At 44.1% G+C, this 14,645-nt stretch overlaps 6 protein-coding genes across 6 annotated transcripts; 1 reads left to right on the top strand and 5 right to left on the bottom strand.

Moving 5' to 3' along the window:
- Positions 1 to 354: 354 nt before the first annotated feature.
- I203_105721 (uncharacterized protein) lies at positions 355 to 1,620 on the bottom strand (the record flags this gene model as incomplete). Its single annotated transcript, XM_019144873.1, has 4 exons — positions 355 to 566; positions 640 to 691; positions 860 to 1,216; positions 1,321 to 1,620. 4 exons carry the CDS (start codon positions 1,618 to 1,620, stop codon positions 355 to 357), a joined length of 921 nt encoding a protein of 306 aa, XP_019006208.1.
- A 329-nt stretch (positions 1,621 to 1,949) lies between these two features.
- Positions 1,950 to 5,195, top strand: I203_105720 (uncharacterized protein; the record flags this gene model as incomplete). Its single annotated transcript, XM_019144872.2, has 13 exons — positions 1,950 to 2,130; positions 2,236 to 2,329; positions 2,448 to 2,622; positions 2,744 to 2,836; positions 2,906 to 3,026; positions 3,112 to 3,566; positions 3,650 to 3,688; positions 3,749 to 3,901; positions 3,966 to 4,121; positions 4,193 to 4,253; positions 4,331 to 4,620; positions 4,680 to 4,764; positions 4,843 to 5,195. 13 exons carry the CDS (start codon positions 1,950 to 1,952, stop codon positions 5,193 to 5,195), a joined length of 2,256 nt encoding a protein of 751 aa, XP_019006207.2.
- Positions 5,196 to 5,442: 247 nt separating this feature from the next.
- On the bottom strand, positions 5,443 to 8,178 carry I203_105719 (uncharacterized protein; the record flags this gene model as incomplete). Its single annotated transcript, XM_019144871.1, has 9 exons — positions 5,443 to 5,520; positions 5,598 to 5,719; positions 5,777 to 5,815; positions 5,889 to 6,024; positions 6,106 to 6,420; positions 6,504 to 6,808; positions 6,930 to 7,125; positions 7,199 to 7,951; positions 8,086 to 8,178. 9 exons carry the CDS (start codon positions 8,176 to 8,178, stop codon positions 5,443 to 5,445), a joined length of 2,037 nt encoding a protein of 678 aa, XP_019006206.1.
- Positions 8,179 to 8,582: 404 nt separating this feature from the next.
- Positions 8,583 to 9,105, bottom strand: I203_105718 (uncharacterized protein; the record flags this gene model as incomplete). The annotated part of the gene is made up of 5 exons (XM_019144870.2): positions 8,583 to 8,619; positions 8,678 to 8,693; positions 8,771 to 8,788; positions 8,858 to 8,929; positions 9,006 to 9,105. 5 exons carry the CDS (start codon positions 9,103 to 9,105, stop codon positions 8,583 to 8,585), a joined length of 243 nt encoding a protein of 80 aa, XP_019006205.2.
- Positions 9,106 to 9,376: 271 nt separating this feature from the next.
- Positions 9,377 to 9,985, bottom strand: I203_105717 (uncharacterized protein; the record flags this gene model as incomplete). The annotated part of the gene is made up of 4 exons (XM_019144869.2): positions 9,377 to 9,397; positions 9,472 to 9,642; positions 9,773 to 9,875; positions 9,936 to 9,985. 4 exons carry the CDS (start codon positions 9,983 to 9,985, stop codon positions 9,377 to 9,379), a joined length of 345 nt encoding a protein of 114 aa, XP_019006204.2.
- Positions 9,986 to 10,595: 610 nt separating this feature from the next.
- I203_105716 (uncharacterized protein) lies at positions 10,596 to 13,470 on the bottom strand (the record flags this gene model as incomplete). Its single annotated transcript, XM_065517827.1, has 11 exons — positions 10,596 to 10,622; positions 10,686 to 10,766; positions 10,848 to 11,110; positions 11,210 to 11,378; positions 11,445 to 11,952; positions 12,021 to 12,249; positions 12,348 to 12,379; positions 12,439 to 12,459; positions 12,521 to 12,609; positions 12,691 to 12,736; positions 12,812 to 13,470. 11 exons carry the CDS (start codon positions 13,468 to 13,470, stop codon positions 10,596 to 10,598), a joined length of 2,124 nt encoding a protein of 707 aa, XP_065373131.1.
- Positions 13,471 to 14,645: the final 1,175 nt, after the last annotated feature.

Below are 14,645 nucleotides of genomic sequence, written 5' to 3'. Positions count from 1 at the left end.
CTAGTGGAAGTAAGATCAAAAGAGAGATACAGTACAAGATCATTAAACAGAATTAGATAGAATTTTCGGGGTTAGTGATATATTTAAAACGTACTCTTCATCTGTCTGTGTATGAATATGGTATGGATAGACGATACACGATGGATATCATAAATCTCATTCTTTCGGCCGGACATGGGATTCGGATTGTAGCAATCCATCAACGGTGTTACAACTTCTCATCGAGATCCAATCTTCTGACGCCACAGGTAGTAGGTCAAGAGATAGACCCGGGACGAGCACCAATGACACGAGCACCATTCATTATACAATATACATATATGATATGAGATTAGCCATGGGAGGTAGGTAGAGCTACATATACCTACTCCTTGCTATACCACCGATTGACCTAAATACAAAATCGAAGAATCCAGCTGTATCACCCAGATTCTCTTCAGTCCTCTCCAAACTGGATAGGGTAGATTGATATCTCTTTAAATTGGTCTCGAGGGAACTCAAAGCGTGGGACAAGTGGGGGTTATTTGACGATGATAATGCGGAATAAGGTCTGAGAAGATGAGACTCTGTGTCCATGTTGATTTAGTCTATCAAATACAATAGGCTGGATGTGGATGCGGCGAAGGTGGCTTGACTTACCTGATGATAAGTATACTAAGGAAAGTCCTATTCTCTTTGTATACCATTCGGGCTATCAACGAAAGAAATAGATATTCAGTATGATAAATCTTCCCACACAGTGAACAATGTTGGTAAAAACAGATATAGATCAAGATCAGGTATGGAAATTAGGATCTGGATCGTTGGTAGCTTGACAGAAGAATACAAGTGAAGTAAGTCATGAAGAGATATCACTCACCCCCGGACCAGTAGGTTCATTCCAATACCCTCTCCTCACTATTCCTTTTTGCTTACCCTTCTGTTCAGTTAAAAACAACGCCTCGTCTGCTATCCGCCATGCGTATCCCAAGGGACCTAGAGGGTTAATCGATAGTAAGGGAAGTCTGTTTCCTGTCATTGAGATTAATTGGTCTAATACTGAGCTGGCAGTGCCATTCGGATTCGGATTTGTAGTCGACCTCGACAGTGAAGACGAAGAGGAAGGTGGTGAATACGATGGTGGTAGTGTTATTGAAGATAACAATGTCTTGAGGATTGGTAGGGAAGGGAGCGGTATTGAAGGTGTGGATGACGGTGTAGAGAGATTGGCATATGCCTATGAAAAAGTGTTAGCAATTCAACTCTGATCGTTAGGTAAAATAGAAACAGGATCGTTCCAATTTCACACTGTTTTGAAGATGAGATGAATGAAACACCCACCTCTACGAGATGTTCACCAACTTTCGAACTATACTCTATCCTCCTTCTTAGCACCTCCCCCAGATCCTCTTTACCTTCTATGGGGCTATTCATCACTTTCGATCCCTCTTCTTCCCATCTCTCGACTAGAGCCTTCGACGCACCGACTGATCCTGGACCGAACAACGTATCTATCACTGCATCGGGATTAGTGATGTCCGGTTTGATTGAGCGGAGAGATTGAAGGAGGGCAGGTCGGGTGAATGAGTGGGTCGATAGGAATGGGAGAGATGACGCGAGGATTTGAGAGCGGAGGGCCATATTTGATATGATCTGCTAGGCGTTTGAATGGGAAAGTATGCTGCTATCGGTGGTGAGTCTATTGTGTCTGATGAGGGTCGATGTGGGTGAGCTGTAGCCCAACGATGTATGATTAGATGTGAGATGTGAAAGATATCAAGGTGAGGGAGAGATCGGAATGATCTTTTGAGAGATTTGAACTCGTTTGGACAAAGACAACTATAACCGAGAAAAAGTTGAACGTAAACTTGCATTTTGGATCTTTTCGTGTTTGTTGCCTTGTTCGTGAGACTACATATACATCAATCAGTACGACCTCAACTCAAGGTCACTGCCTGACTAATTAGAAGATGTCGATAATCAGCTCCAGAGCTCTGCGGAGCCTGAAGGCATGTCCAAAATGCTCGGTCAGCAGCAGCTCCCGTATCCTTTCAACAATGGGACCAAGGATGATCAGTCGAGCGAATTCAACGAAATCGCCGAGATCGATCAAGCCCTATGTACCCAAGACTGGGCCAAGAGCTCATCATGGTGAGTTGACAGCTTCCGAAACATCACAATGAGGATTTTGTCTTGAACCGAAAATGACAAAGATAGGGGCGAAATACGAAAGCTGACTAGCACTTCGCTTCATAGGCCCACGAGCAAAGACAACACATGATATACAGGATCTATCACCCGCTCTGGAGAATCAGAAAGTAGTCGTTGCCGGATGGTTATTCTCACAGAGGTGAGCTATCCTCCTATCCAACCCAAGGATATCTGAATATATCACTATTTCAAAAAATGTCATGAATCATTCGCTGGGCGACTGTTGTCATTTAAACTAAAGTATGTCATGCTCGTAGACGAGCTTCCGAAAACCTTCATTTCTTCACCATTCGATCATCCACCTCATCAGTCCAACTTGTCTCTCGTCTGAAAGATGCTTCTCAGGAATTGATGGAATGGCCACTGGAGAGTGTCGTATTGGTGGAAGGTACGGTGAAAGGGAGGAAGCAGAAAGCTAAAGGTGCAAGTGCGGTAAGTCTACTTCCATTGACTATGGACCCGAATCGAAATGGGATGTGATCGCTCGCTATCTTCCTAGAAGTCTAAATTTTTTGGCTCTCTCTGTGCTAATTTCAAATCTCATCATCATCAGCCAGTCGACGAGGTGGAGATAGATCTATCTAAGCTAACCCTGCTGAACCCCGCCGATGCTCAACTACCTTTTTATCCCAATAGACCGGAAATTGTAAGTGGACAAATGAGCTGTTAGTAGCCCAAGAGGGCCACTGGGCTGATCATGTCAATATGAGGACAGGCCAATGAAGATCTACGAAATCAACATCGTTATTTGGATTTACGACGTGCCGAGTTAGCTGAAAATCTCAAGACGAGGAGTAAAGTCGCTCATATAGTTCGGAATTACCTGCATGATAATGGTATGTCATGCATACCCTATACCATTCTAGACCTCGTGTCTCCGTCTAGAATTCGAGATATACTGATATACTTTTTTTTTCTCAGGTTTCACCGAGGTAGAAACTCCCATATTGCTCAACTCCTCTCCTGAAGGTGCCCGAGAATTCCTCGTACCCACCCGGACACCCTCTTCAGACGGATCACCAAAGTTTTACGCCCTCCCGCAATCTCCTCAGCAACCTAAACAACTGTTGATCGCTTCGGGGGCTATACCGAGGTATTATCAAATTGCGAAATGTTTCAGGGACGAAGATGGACGGAAGGATAGACAACCTGAGTTCACACAGATAGATCTCGAGATGGCATTTGTAGATGGTTCAGCACCGAATGCAGCGATCGCGAAAGATGGTAGTGCGGGTATGAGATCGACTTGGGCAATTGGAGGATCACAAGTAAGAGAAATCATTGAAGGTTTAGTAAAGAAGATCTGGAAAGTTATCAAAGGTGTTGATTTGGAAGGGTGGTTTAGAGTTATGCCTTATGATGTTGCTATGGATGTTGTGAGTGGCTGCGAACTCACATGAAATTGCTTTACATATCCAGAGATATGAGGCTGAAGCTAACGTCGAGATTTTGGGATTAGTACGGATCGGACAAACCTGATACGAGGTTTGAGATATATGTGAGTGAGATTTGCTAGTATTGGTATACAATTATTTTCAACTGATGAGATGTCATTCAGACCTTGCCTATAGGATACTACCCTACACTCTCGGATGCCTCTCTCGATAAGATCTTACTTGATCAATCACCTTCAACAGTAGAATTCATGATTATCCCCGCTCATCAAGCAGAAGGTTTAGACATTCCATCTTTAGCGAAGAGCAGTCAATTTGTAGGTCCCGGTCAATAGCAATTGCGACTCGAGATGAATCTCTGCTGATGAATAAACTTGATAGATCGATTATATCAAGATCACCGATAAGAACATCTACACATGGCAGAATGAATCAGTCTTGACAGCTCCTATAGGGTTGGAACAGGATAAAACTCTACCAGCAGGTGTTAAACCCGGTGATGTCGTTTGGGTATCTAGGCGAAAGAAGATTGCCGAGGTGCGTAAAATTCGATGCCAGACTGTTTCAGTTCGGTTGTATCTGCGCTTGGTGCTGATTCATGACTGCAGGGCGGATGGACACATCTTGGTAGATTGAGAGTCCAGATATCCGAGATACTATCATCCAAGGGTATGTCCACCACTTGGAATTACATCTTCCGTAAAAAGATGGGGTAGCTAACATGACAGATTGATTGACCGATACAGGACTATTGCAACTCCCTACTCAACCTCATTTCCTATGGATAACGCAATTCCCCTTATTCACCCTAGCAGACGAAGATAAAGCGCAATTATCAAAAGGTCGATATGCCTCGACCCATCATCCGTTCACTTCACCGTTGTGGGAAGATCTAGAAGATCTGAAGAAAGGTAAAGTTGATGGTGTCAGGGGCCAACATTACGATTTGGTATTGAATGGACAGGAGATAGGGGGAGGGAGCGTCAGGATACATGATGCTGAGCTACAGGAGTGGGTGATGAGAGAGGTATTACAAGTATGTGGAAAACGCAATCTCAAAACGAGGAACTGAGTTGACCTCGATTGACATTTTAGCTCGATGATGAAGAGATTGGCCGATTCGATCATCTTCTGAAAGCATTACGATGTGGTGCACCACCTCATGGAGGTATAGCTCTGGGTGAGTATCAACCTGAACTTGTCAGAACAGATTGAACCCGAAGATGATATATTATTTATGTTATTTCACATTACACAGGCTTCGATCGATTAGTATCGATCCTGTGCGAGACGAAATCAATCAGGGAGGTAATCGCATTCCCTAAATCAGGTACATCAGGTATAGATCCTGTTTTCAGATCGCCTTCGATATCTTCAGATGAGGTCTTGAAGGAGTATGGTTTGACAAGTTTGAAAGGTTCACGAAAGGAGGAAGTGAAAGAGGAGGAAGTGGAAGAGATTGAGGAGAAAGAGAAAGAGAAAGAAGTAATTCAGGAGAAAATCATTGAGGAAGATGGGAAAGTAAAGAAAAGTGAGAAGGTATTAAGAGAGGAACAGGAAAAAGAAGTGGAAGTGAATGAGAAGGAAAGGATTGTGGTGGAGGAGAAATAGATAAGATCAATGGTCGACATGAAGCCTACTAGAGTACTGATTCTCAGTATATGTACATAGAAAATAGATTAATACGTATATAATAAAGCTACACACATCGTTAACATCGTTGGTCCATACTTGTCAACGATGGATTTGATGCAATACTCCTCTTATTCCACTAACATATCACCATCGTGCCATATGATACGAGCATCTATCAAGTTGTACTATAATCGCATTTCTCATTATTATGAGAGTTCGTTCATCAAAAGTCAAACCCAGCTTGTCTGAATATGTTCAAATCTGCTCCCGGTTCAGCGTTACCAGCCAGTTGGTTCATGTTCTACACGAATGACCAAAGGATATTCAGTAATCAGCTATTGGAAGCATATCGTGATCATTAAGGAACTTTGCACTTACCAAAGCTACCAAAGCTCTTCTTAGAGTTGACCAAATACTCCACGAATCAGAAGATAAGATATCACTATCTCTATCTGGATCTGATTGAGATTGGTTGGAATGGAGTGATAAGGCTGCTAAGACTATACGAAATTTCATCTCAGCATATGGTATTTATGAGTCATGAAGAGAGGACTCACGATGTTCGGCTGATTCTTTATATACACCAATGTTGAGACCTACACGCACATGAATCAGTCATTCTGATTTCGTCTTCGCAAGAGGTAAACAGGTCATATTCGCTACACTCACAAGCCACGCCTAGATTGAATATCGCTCTTGTGAAAGTAGGTTTCAATTCCAATGCTCGTCTATACGCATCGACAGCTTCTTCAGAGTTCCCTCCATTCGCTAGAGTCGCGCCTAGCCTGTTCCACAAGAGGTAATCCTGCCTCACGAGAACAAGCCAAAAGTAAGTTGTATGTCCGTAGAGTGCACCTCATACATGATGTAAGCGGAGAGTACTCACATCGGGTTTTTCACCTAGAGCGTTAGTCCAACATCCTCTAGCTTCTTCGTAATTGTCCATCATATAGTACAGTGTTCCTAGACCGACTTGTACATTCGGATCGACCGATTGAGTATTCTGCCATTGCTCTCTTGCCAGATTCAAGAACCGCTCAGCCATCGATTCGTGTAATGCCCATGGTGAGTTGTTATCTCCCAATGATGATCTGGAAGGCGCTTGACCTGCATGTGTTGGGTGTACGAGAGACAAGTACTGGTGAAGTACGGTAAGTGCAGCTAAATCGAGCGATTCATTGACATATGAAATTGCGAGATTCTGTAATCGCATGAATTATCAGTATTGCGAATCTGCTATAACGATCGTATGAATCTGTAAGTTAAATTAGTTACATCACTTACAGTCAGCATCTCCCCAGCTACACTTTCTTTCCCTCTCACCCCTTCTTCTCCCAAAGTTTTCCTTCCCTCCTCGAAAGCTCTCATAGCCGGTTCCTCCTTCTCGTCCATCGCATGTACCCTTCCTAGCAATGACCAAGCTTCCGTGGCTGAGACGTTGAGTTGTTGCCTATCCTGAGTGGTCGATCTGCGTACAAACGACTCCAGCATCAATCCAGCTTGTGTGAGTGATCCTCCGTCGGTGACTATTCGATTGGCTTCTGCCCATAGTAGGGCAAGTCCGGAAGAATCGTGAATGTTGTTTGATGCTAATTAGGAGGGTCAGCTACAGATTCCATTGGTTGTTGGAGTCATCACCATTGATTTGTATACCGATAAGTCGATGGCATGGACGTGGAATGAAAAGGCGAAAACTTCGACTAGACTCACCATAATCATAGCCCCTATTTTGTGGAATCCCATCATCCCTTTGAACACCATTATACTGATCAAGTCCATCCGGCACAGCCAATCCGCCAACATCCCTATCTATGTGCAATTGCTGTTCCAAAGGTCTTTGACCTACATCCGATCTATTAAGACTTTCGTTCAGAGTATCAAATAGGTCATCTTCATCATTTGTGAACTATAGATGTATCATGAGATATCATCAGCTCTAACCTTGTAACACCATTTTGCAAAATGTATCCAAAGCTCACCTGAGAGAAATCCTTCTCCCACTCTGCTAATTGATTTAACCTCTCAGCTTCGGGTTTCAAACTCTCCCATACCTTTTCTAGATCACCCTTCGGATCAGAGGTCATCTCCTCCACACCATCTTGATCTTGTTCTTGTACTTTGTCAATTTGAGCTTCTGATGAAGAAGCCCTATAGTCTTCTTCGGCTCTTGCAAACAAGTCATCCATCTCTTTCTGATCCACAACTCTGTGCGCCTGACCGTGAGCTTGAGGCTGAATTTGCTGATGGGGGATCATACCTTGATACAAAGGTTGGAAAGACGGTTGAAATCCACCACCATGATGAGGTGTAAAGCTCGAATAACCATTTTGGTAAGGGGAGGATACCTGAGGTGACGAAGGTTGCTCTACAGCTCTTCCTTTACCTTTACCGTGAAAAGATTGGAAATCTCCCGACCAGGCTGATTGTTGCGGGGGTCTAGCCTGAATAATATGTTGAGGAACAGGCGAATGACCGTTCGATCTAGCTTGTTCCCACTGGGCGTTGAATTGATGTGAAGCAATTGGAGCAGGCTGATGAAGCTGTAATGATCCGGTTTGTGGACCAGGCTGCGATAGTGCAGCTGATAGATGAGATAAGTTGAAAGGATGTGGAGTAGAATGAAGGGCTGCTGAAGATGCTGAAGGGGGTTGATGGTGGGTTATCTGTGGAGGTGGTCGAAAGGCCGATGAAGACGATTGAGAGGAACTTGGTCCAGCGGGAGAATACCGATCCTATATCACATGTTAATCAGTAAAATCTCTTATCGATAACGACTTCACTCATTGGAATGTATAATAGGACGGAAGCCGCCCCTGGACAGACGAAAAGTCCGTCTATTGTAGTGGTTTGATGGCAGAAAACCTACCTTGAAAAGACTGTTATCCGCACCCTCTCTCTGACCTATCTGCTTGAGAGGGTTGGAGGAACCACCTTTATCCCCACCCAAGAACGACTGCATGTTGCCGTAGCGTTTGATGGGTTGCTACAGAGTGAGGTGTAACTATCAAGTGTGATAGGAGGAGGGAGAGGGAGAGTGAGAGTGGATCATTCACCGCTGTTTAAACAGTCTTATGCAAGTCGAGTTCAAGTTACCGGTTATCTACTGGGTTCATATCCGATTACAACATTTCGTAATGGTCGACGTTCGCTCCATGTCAAGTTGCTAATGAGAACTACAAGATTGATTGTAAATGCTAATGGTACGTTTGCAGAGAATGCAACCAGACAGAGAGACCTAAGATCACCGACGATAGAGAAGGACAAATAGCAATACATGAAGTGACTAGCTACAAGAAGTATGAACATATATTTCGTGAATAAGCAGGTGGATTTGACGTGTATGGATGTCTGTGAGCTGAGGGTTTAGCAGCATGGGATGGGGATGATACAAATGTCGCATCTATAATACCAATGATCAGGGACATGTATCTAGGAGGATCACAGTTCAGTTGACTTACCGACAAGGGAGGATAGCTATTCGATACAAAAAGCCAAAATGAGAAGAACATCAGTATCCCTTTCAACCCAAGATGATATTCGACTACACTCACGTAGACCACAGAAATGACCTGTAAGAATACAGTACTCCATCAGCTCACGTTGATCTAAGAAGGTCTGATGTTGAAGGGGTTACATACCTGGACATCCACCTCTCAACCGCATCGCCTCTTCCTTCTGTTGACTTTCCTCTGAGCTTGGTGACTTGGCATCTAAAGACAGAATTCAAAGGTCAGTAAATCTGAGGCGAGGACCCTTGCTTTTGCGACGGCAGTCTCAGTGACTCACTCATCATGGTCTTCGCTGACGGTTGTTTAGCGACATAAGGCTGCTCGATAGAGGGTTGTTGAGCTTGTAAAGTTGGCGCAGTATTGAGCTGGTACGACATGATTTTCGAATGAATTTGTTTGGTTTTGGACTTCTCGAATGTGAGTGAATGTTTTAGAGGGCTGGTAGAAACAGACTTTGTTCGAGTGGTTCTTGAACGCTTCTGAGTGCTGTATCCGTATCCCAAAATAAACATTTGACCTGGAGCAGTAAAGATACCACGACACCGCAAAATTCATTCGCAGTGCGGTTAATCCAAATGACGTCAGACCACAAATCAATACATCACCACACCATACATGCATCCAATCTCAAAGTCAATCTACATCAGGTTAATCACGCATATGCCATCCCTTCGAGTACACAACACCTTGTTAGCAAACAGGACCAGCATAAGATTGATATATGGCCTGACATGCACACTCACCCCCCAATAACCTCCTACTCCAGTCTTACCAGGCAACCTCCCATGAAGTGGATAACCCGTTAACATCCCTCCAACACCGTAATACCTCCTCCAAGCCGCAGCGGTGTTATCGATGCCGGTTCCTACTCCCCAAGCGAGGGGTGATCCCAGAGGGTGTGGCATTCCCATAAGCTGCCAACGTGGAAGTGAATCGACAGAGATCAGCGGATGTACTATATCCCAGCTGAGCAACAATAGAAGAAGGTAGGCAGTACGTAGTAGGCCGTGAGATGTGGGATGTGGGACATAAGACGGCACGTACACCCGCTCCGAATCCCACGTTGGGTCCTGTAAACCTAGTTTTCACAGCTGGGAAGAAACCTAGTCTGCCACCTCCTGGGAGAGTCATTGTTGGGAACGGGATCCTGCGAGTAACCGACCATTGAATATATACGAAAGGTAAGGAGAAAGGGCGATAAACGTACTCTTGTGGGTTCACATACGGGTGATGGATCTGATGAGGAGCGATATTCATCGGCACTAAACAGTGTCATCAGGCATTCATCAGCGGGCCCTAATTAATAACCACTCAAGATGCTCAGTACATACTTTTGACGATTGTTTAGCGGAGTCCAAGAAGCAGGTTGATTGATTCTTAGGTCTCAACAGCTTAGAGTAACACGATAATTGTATTGGAAAGAGAAAGAAAGGAATTCATGACCATATTGAATTTTACTTCTATGAAGCGACGAACCATATCAAATGGTCGAGCTTCGTGCTCCTTTGTCCTCTTAGTCTACTGGATCTACTGACACCACCTTCGAAATGTGCCAAAGGTAGACAAAGGAATAAGAGCTTTGTGCTATGTCACTATGTCCTGCCGCTGATTGAAAGGTATCGGGGCGGGTATGCGACAAATGCGACTGTCGCATCATGAATGCTGACCATATCTTGTCGGCATATCATGGTATAATATCATAGATCTTCAAGCTCCAGGCTTTCTACATCATATCTGGTTCTAATTCTACTAAATTTGAATACAATCTCTATACACAGATGAAAATCCCTTTTTGAACCTTTATGTAATATATATAACATCCATCACCTCTCCGGGTCTAGTCTGATCCCATCATCGTATGACAATGTCACCAACCAAAAGTCTCGTTATGAACCTCGATTGATATTGACATCAGTGGATATATTCCCCCCAGCTTGGACGGGAGCCTCTAACTTACTGTGATCCCTCCAATATCCTTCTTCTCTTTCCACGAGACACTCCTGACAGCCAGATTAGTCCCATCAATAAGCCGTCTAGGCTACGATATCGCCGAGAATCATATTCGTCAGCTGCCTTCTAGTACAGAAGCCCAAATTTTCAAAGTCCTGATTGTACTTACCCCACAAATGCCCACGATCAATCCACGATTACTCGCTCCAGGGGAGTTGGCATAACTCAAACTATCCATCCTAGTCTTACTGACCCCTTCTCTAACGATGGTCGGTAAGTCCGGTCGTTCAGTGACGATCCGTATACTACCTTGAGTGAAGGTTTCTCCACGGAACGATCGCGAGAGGTATACGGTGATAAGAGGTTTGAATGTCGTATTTCGTGCTCGGGAATTGAGATCTTCCAAATGACTTAAAAGTGAAAGCGCGTCCTCTACCAGACAAAAAAACAATGATATACCCACCATGTTAGCCTACCACAATCTCGAACACTGTCAAGGGTTAATGACCTGAAGAAGTTGACTTGGCTTACCATAAGTCTTCACTGCCCATACGAAATGGACGGTACTCGCTCTCAGATGTCCTTCTTCAGCTTTCCTAATGACATCCTCGAACATCCCTAGAGAATAGGTAATACCACTCCCTCCAGCAATTAACATTATCCCTGAAAAACTCGCGAAGACAGTCGAGCATGGTCCTCCCTATCAATCATCCCATATCAGCTGATTCCAGACTTGTTACTTGTTATTGTAGTTCCGCTCACTTACATAAGGACCTTCGACCAGGACTTTACAACCTCTTCCCAAAACTTGTTCAACCCTTTCGACCATACCCATATCCAAGGCCAAATCTCTTTTATCCTCTTGCGAAAAATCAATTTCATTCATCCCATCTTGATCTTCCTCCTTCTGTTCTTGTCTTCGCTGGTAAGCCGGTTGAGCAATCCCACCTCTTAGAGCAAAATCGTATAGATTTCTGGTCCAATCACCGGCCTTTTTAACAATCAAAACCAATTCACCACCTTCACCCGAACCAATCGTAAAAGGATGATTCTCAAGCCATGCCAGACCGCCGACTTCCCTCAAAGCGGGTATTCGGATAAACACATGTTGACCTGCTCTCCAACCTGATCGAAGAGGTAGGACGATCTGTGTGGATCCAGAGGATAAGTCGCTTGATGGTGCAGGTAGAGCAACGATCCGGGCAGGGACGATACGAGTTTTCAAGATTAATCGAAGGATCAAATCTTGAGTGTAGAGTAATAAACAGATCGTGCTATTTCACCAAAGTAAGTAGGTACTTCGTTCCACAGGGCATAGCTGGATGTATCTGACTCGACTCACGCAAATAAACCTGTATAAGGTTCATGGAAACTCAAAGCTATTATAGCAGTGACGAAACCTATCCAATGTGAAGCCCAAAACAAGGCGTACATCCTCCTTCGAATGATTGGGATGGAAGTTACACCTATAAAGGCGAATGCGGCCCAGGCGACTATACCGGCGGTTATGAATGATTTTTGGGAAGCTTCGGATACATAGGCGATGCCACCTTTCTTCATCCATTTGACCACTGGAAAATATGCAAGTCACACAAGTATTCAGCATACACTTTGATCCTCTTAATGACAACACCCTGATAGTTTGGTACGAAAGCGGAAAGAGACTCACGGTATCCACCAGCATGGAAAGTGGCAGCGATGCTATATCAACAATAACAAGGTGAATCAGCTTCCGTATGGAAACTTCAGGATGAACTTGCACGATACATCTTCCGACGAATCTGCAAACCGAGAACTATCAGCCGAGTCTACGCGTATACACAAAAACACTCGTTAGCTCACCGATGTAAGAAGTTCAATTTCTCATAGCCTTTTCCTACCAGATACCCGATCCAGTTCACCTTGCCAGCAAGGAGAAAGACGATGGGGAGCTGGCAAAATATCGACATACATCAGCATACAATAACCTTCGACACGCTGCAAAACCTCATTGTTACAGCATTTGCACTCACTTGATTGGTAGCTACGAAACCTGATCGAACGGTTTCGGTAACGACACTGCAAATTTGTCACATCAAAAACCTCACGTAAGCTCAAGATCTACACTCTTACTGTAATGGCAGTACCACTTACTCGCAATTGTAGAACAATCCCAAAGCAGTCAGACCAGCCCAAAGTAGACAGACAAAAGTCTGTCCTAGTGTATACCCAATGAACGGTACATAGGCATCCAAGTAGTGTCCCAGCGGGATAAAGCTACTCAACGAAGGGAAGCTTTTCGGTGGGTTCGTACGTTTGATGAGTTTGTCAGTTGATTGTGAAGGATAGCTACCATTATTGAAACTTCGCAGGGGAGTGGCAGTATCGGGAGTCTGATAAGTTGGAGAAGGGTATGTAGGCGATCCAACACCTACTACACCTTCTTGAGAAGAGGAAGGAAGAGGTGGAGGTAAAGAGGTAGAAACGAAAGTTGATGCTCTTGATCGAGCAGTAATTGGAGTCTGAGCCAAAGCGATTCCTCCTCCTAACACGTTAGGTGAAGGCGAAGGTGGTTTACGAGATAATTTGATGCCATTAAATAATTCACCACCCCTCGAATTGGATGAAAGTCGATAAATCACCTTGGGCAAGTTGGATAAAAAGAAAAACCCAAATAAGATCAAGGTCAATATGGCTATCAATAATGGTGGGACTTGATCGGAGTTCGAGAGAATCTCGAATGGGTGATCGGCATCGACTCCTCCCCAGGCTGTTCTTTTCAGGAGTGAGAGGTCGAACTTCGAATAGGACATCTTGTGGAGATGAAGTGGTGGAGTAATAGTGATATTGTAGGCAGTAGTGGTTGATGAGAAAAAGGAGTATATCCGACCTGCGGATATATGATAAGATGGCTGGGGTACTGGTGGAAGGTGGGTAAGTAGATAGTCAAGTCAAAGCCCTATGATGGTTGGACAGGTGAAATTCAGTCAGTGAATGATTGATGTGTTGTGTGTTATATATTTGCGAGCGGGTGGGAGTGGAGAGTAAACTGAAACGTGAAAGGGGAAGGAAGGGATGAAGAATGATGATTCCATCCTGTCGATCATAGGACTGTCTCTTCATATATACTTTATCACCATGATTAAGAGGGAAGGAAGAAAGGGTGCTTTCAAGTCGACTTTGGATAGATTGGAGCTGATCGATGATTGATCATTTTGATCTAGATCGCAGACAAAGCTTAAAAGATAACATCTCGGTGTGTGAGGCGTCGTATGAAACCGAGGTCATTGCGTTATCCACCTTCCTTTTTTTCACGATGATGTTGTCAGTATCTACCATGATTTGTATCTCCCCCTTGGCTGAGTCGTAGGTGATCCACATTCCGATACCGATAATTTATCAAAGGAATGGATCCGAATGAAGGAAGAAGAGAAGGAATCAAGGGGATAATTCGGGTAGGATTGGTTTCATCTTACACAAACATTCCTTTCCACAAACACTAAAGTGATTGATTATCAAAGATTGGTCGTTCCTGATCTAATCCAAAGTGGTCTTGACGGACGTGAAGATCGACATGATATCACATCGACAGGGAACTGCAGAGATAAGAACGTTCGAGGCTTAGAGGGGTTCAGGTACAGTGCATGTACTCGCAGCGGAATCAATTTTTTTAACATGAGCACACCACCGTAACGCTGTACAGACACAGATACATATACTTGAGGTATGTGTATACACTCACTCAGATTCTTCAGACCCATTTCACCTACAGTCGTACACATGCACAGATCTGTTTGAGAACAGACTAGACCATGACAAGCAACTGGATAGTTTCCAAACGATCACTTGATCTGTGGAAAGGAAAGGAAAGGAAAGCTCCAAGTAAAGAGCAGGAAAGGATATCGACAAGGCAGGAACTGCGAGGAAAAGGAGATCTCCTTCGAGGTGAAGCCATGGATAAGATAAAACATACCCTAAGCCACAGGTA

Source organism: Kwoniella mangroviensis, assembly GCF_000507465.2.
Source record: "Kwoniella mangroviensis CBS 8507 chromosome 1 map unlocalized Ctg02, whole genome shotgun sequence".
Lineage (NCBI taxonomy): Eukaryota > Fungi > Basidiomycota > Tremellomycetes > Tremellales > Cryptococcaceae > Kwoniella > Kwoniella mangrovensis.
This window is presented reverse-complemented; position numbering and strand designations above follow the sequence as displayed.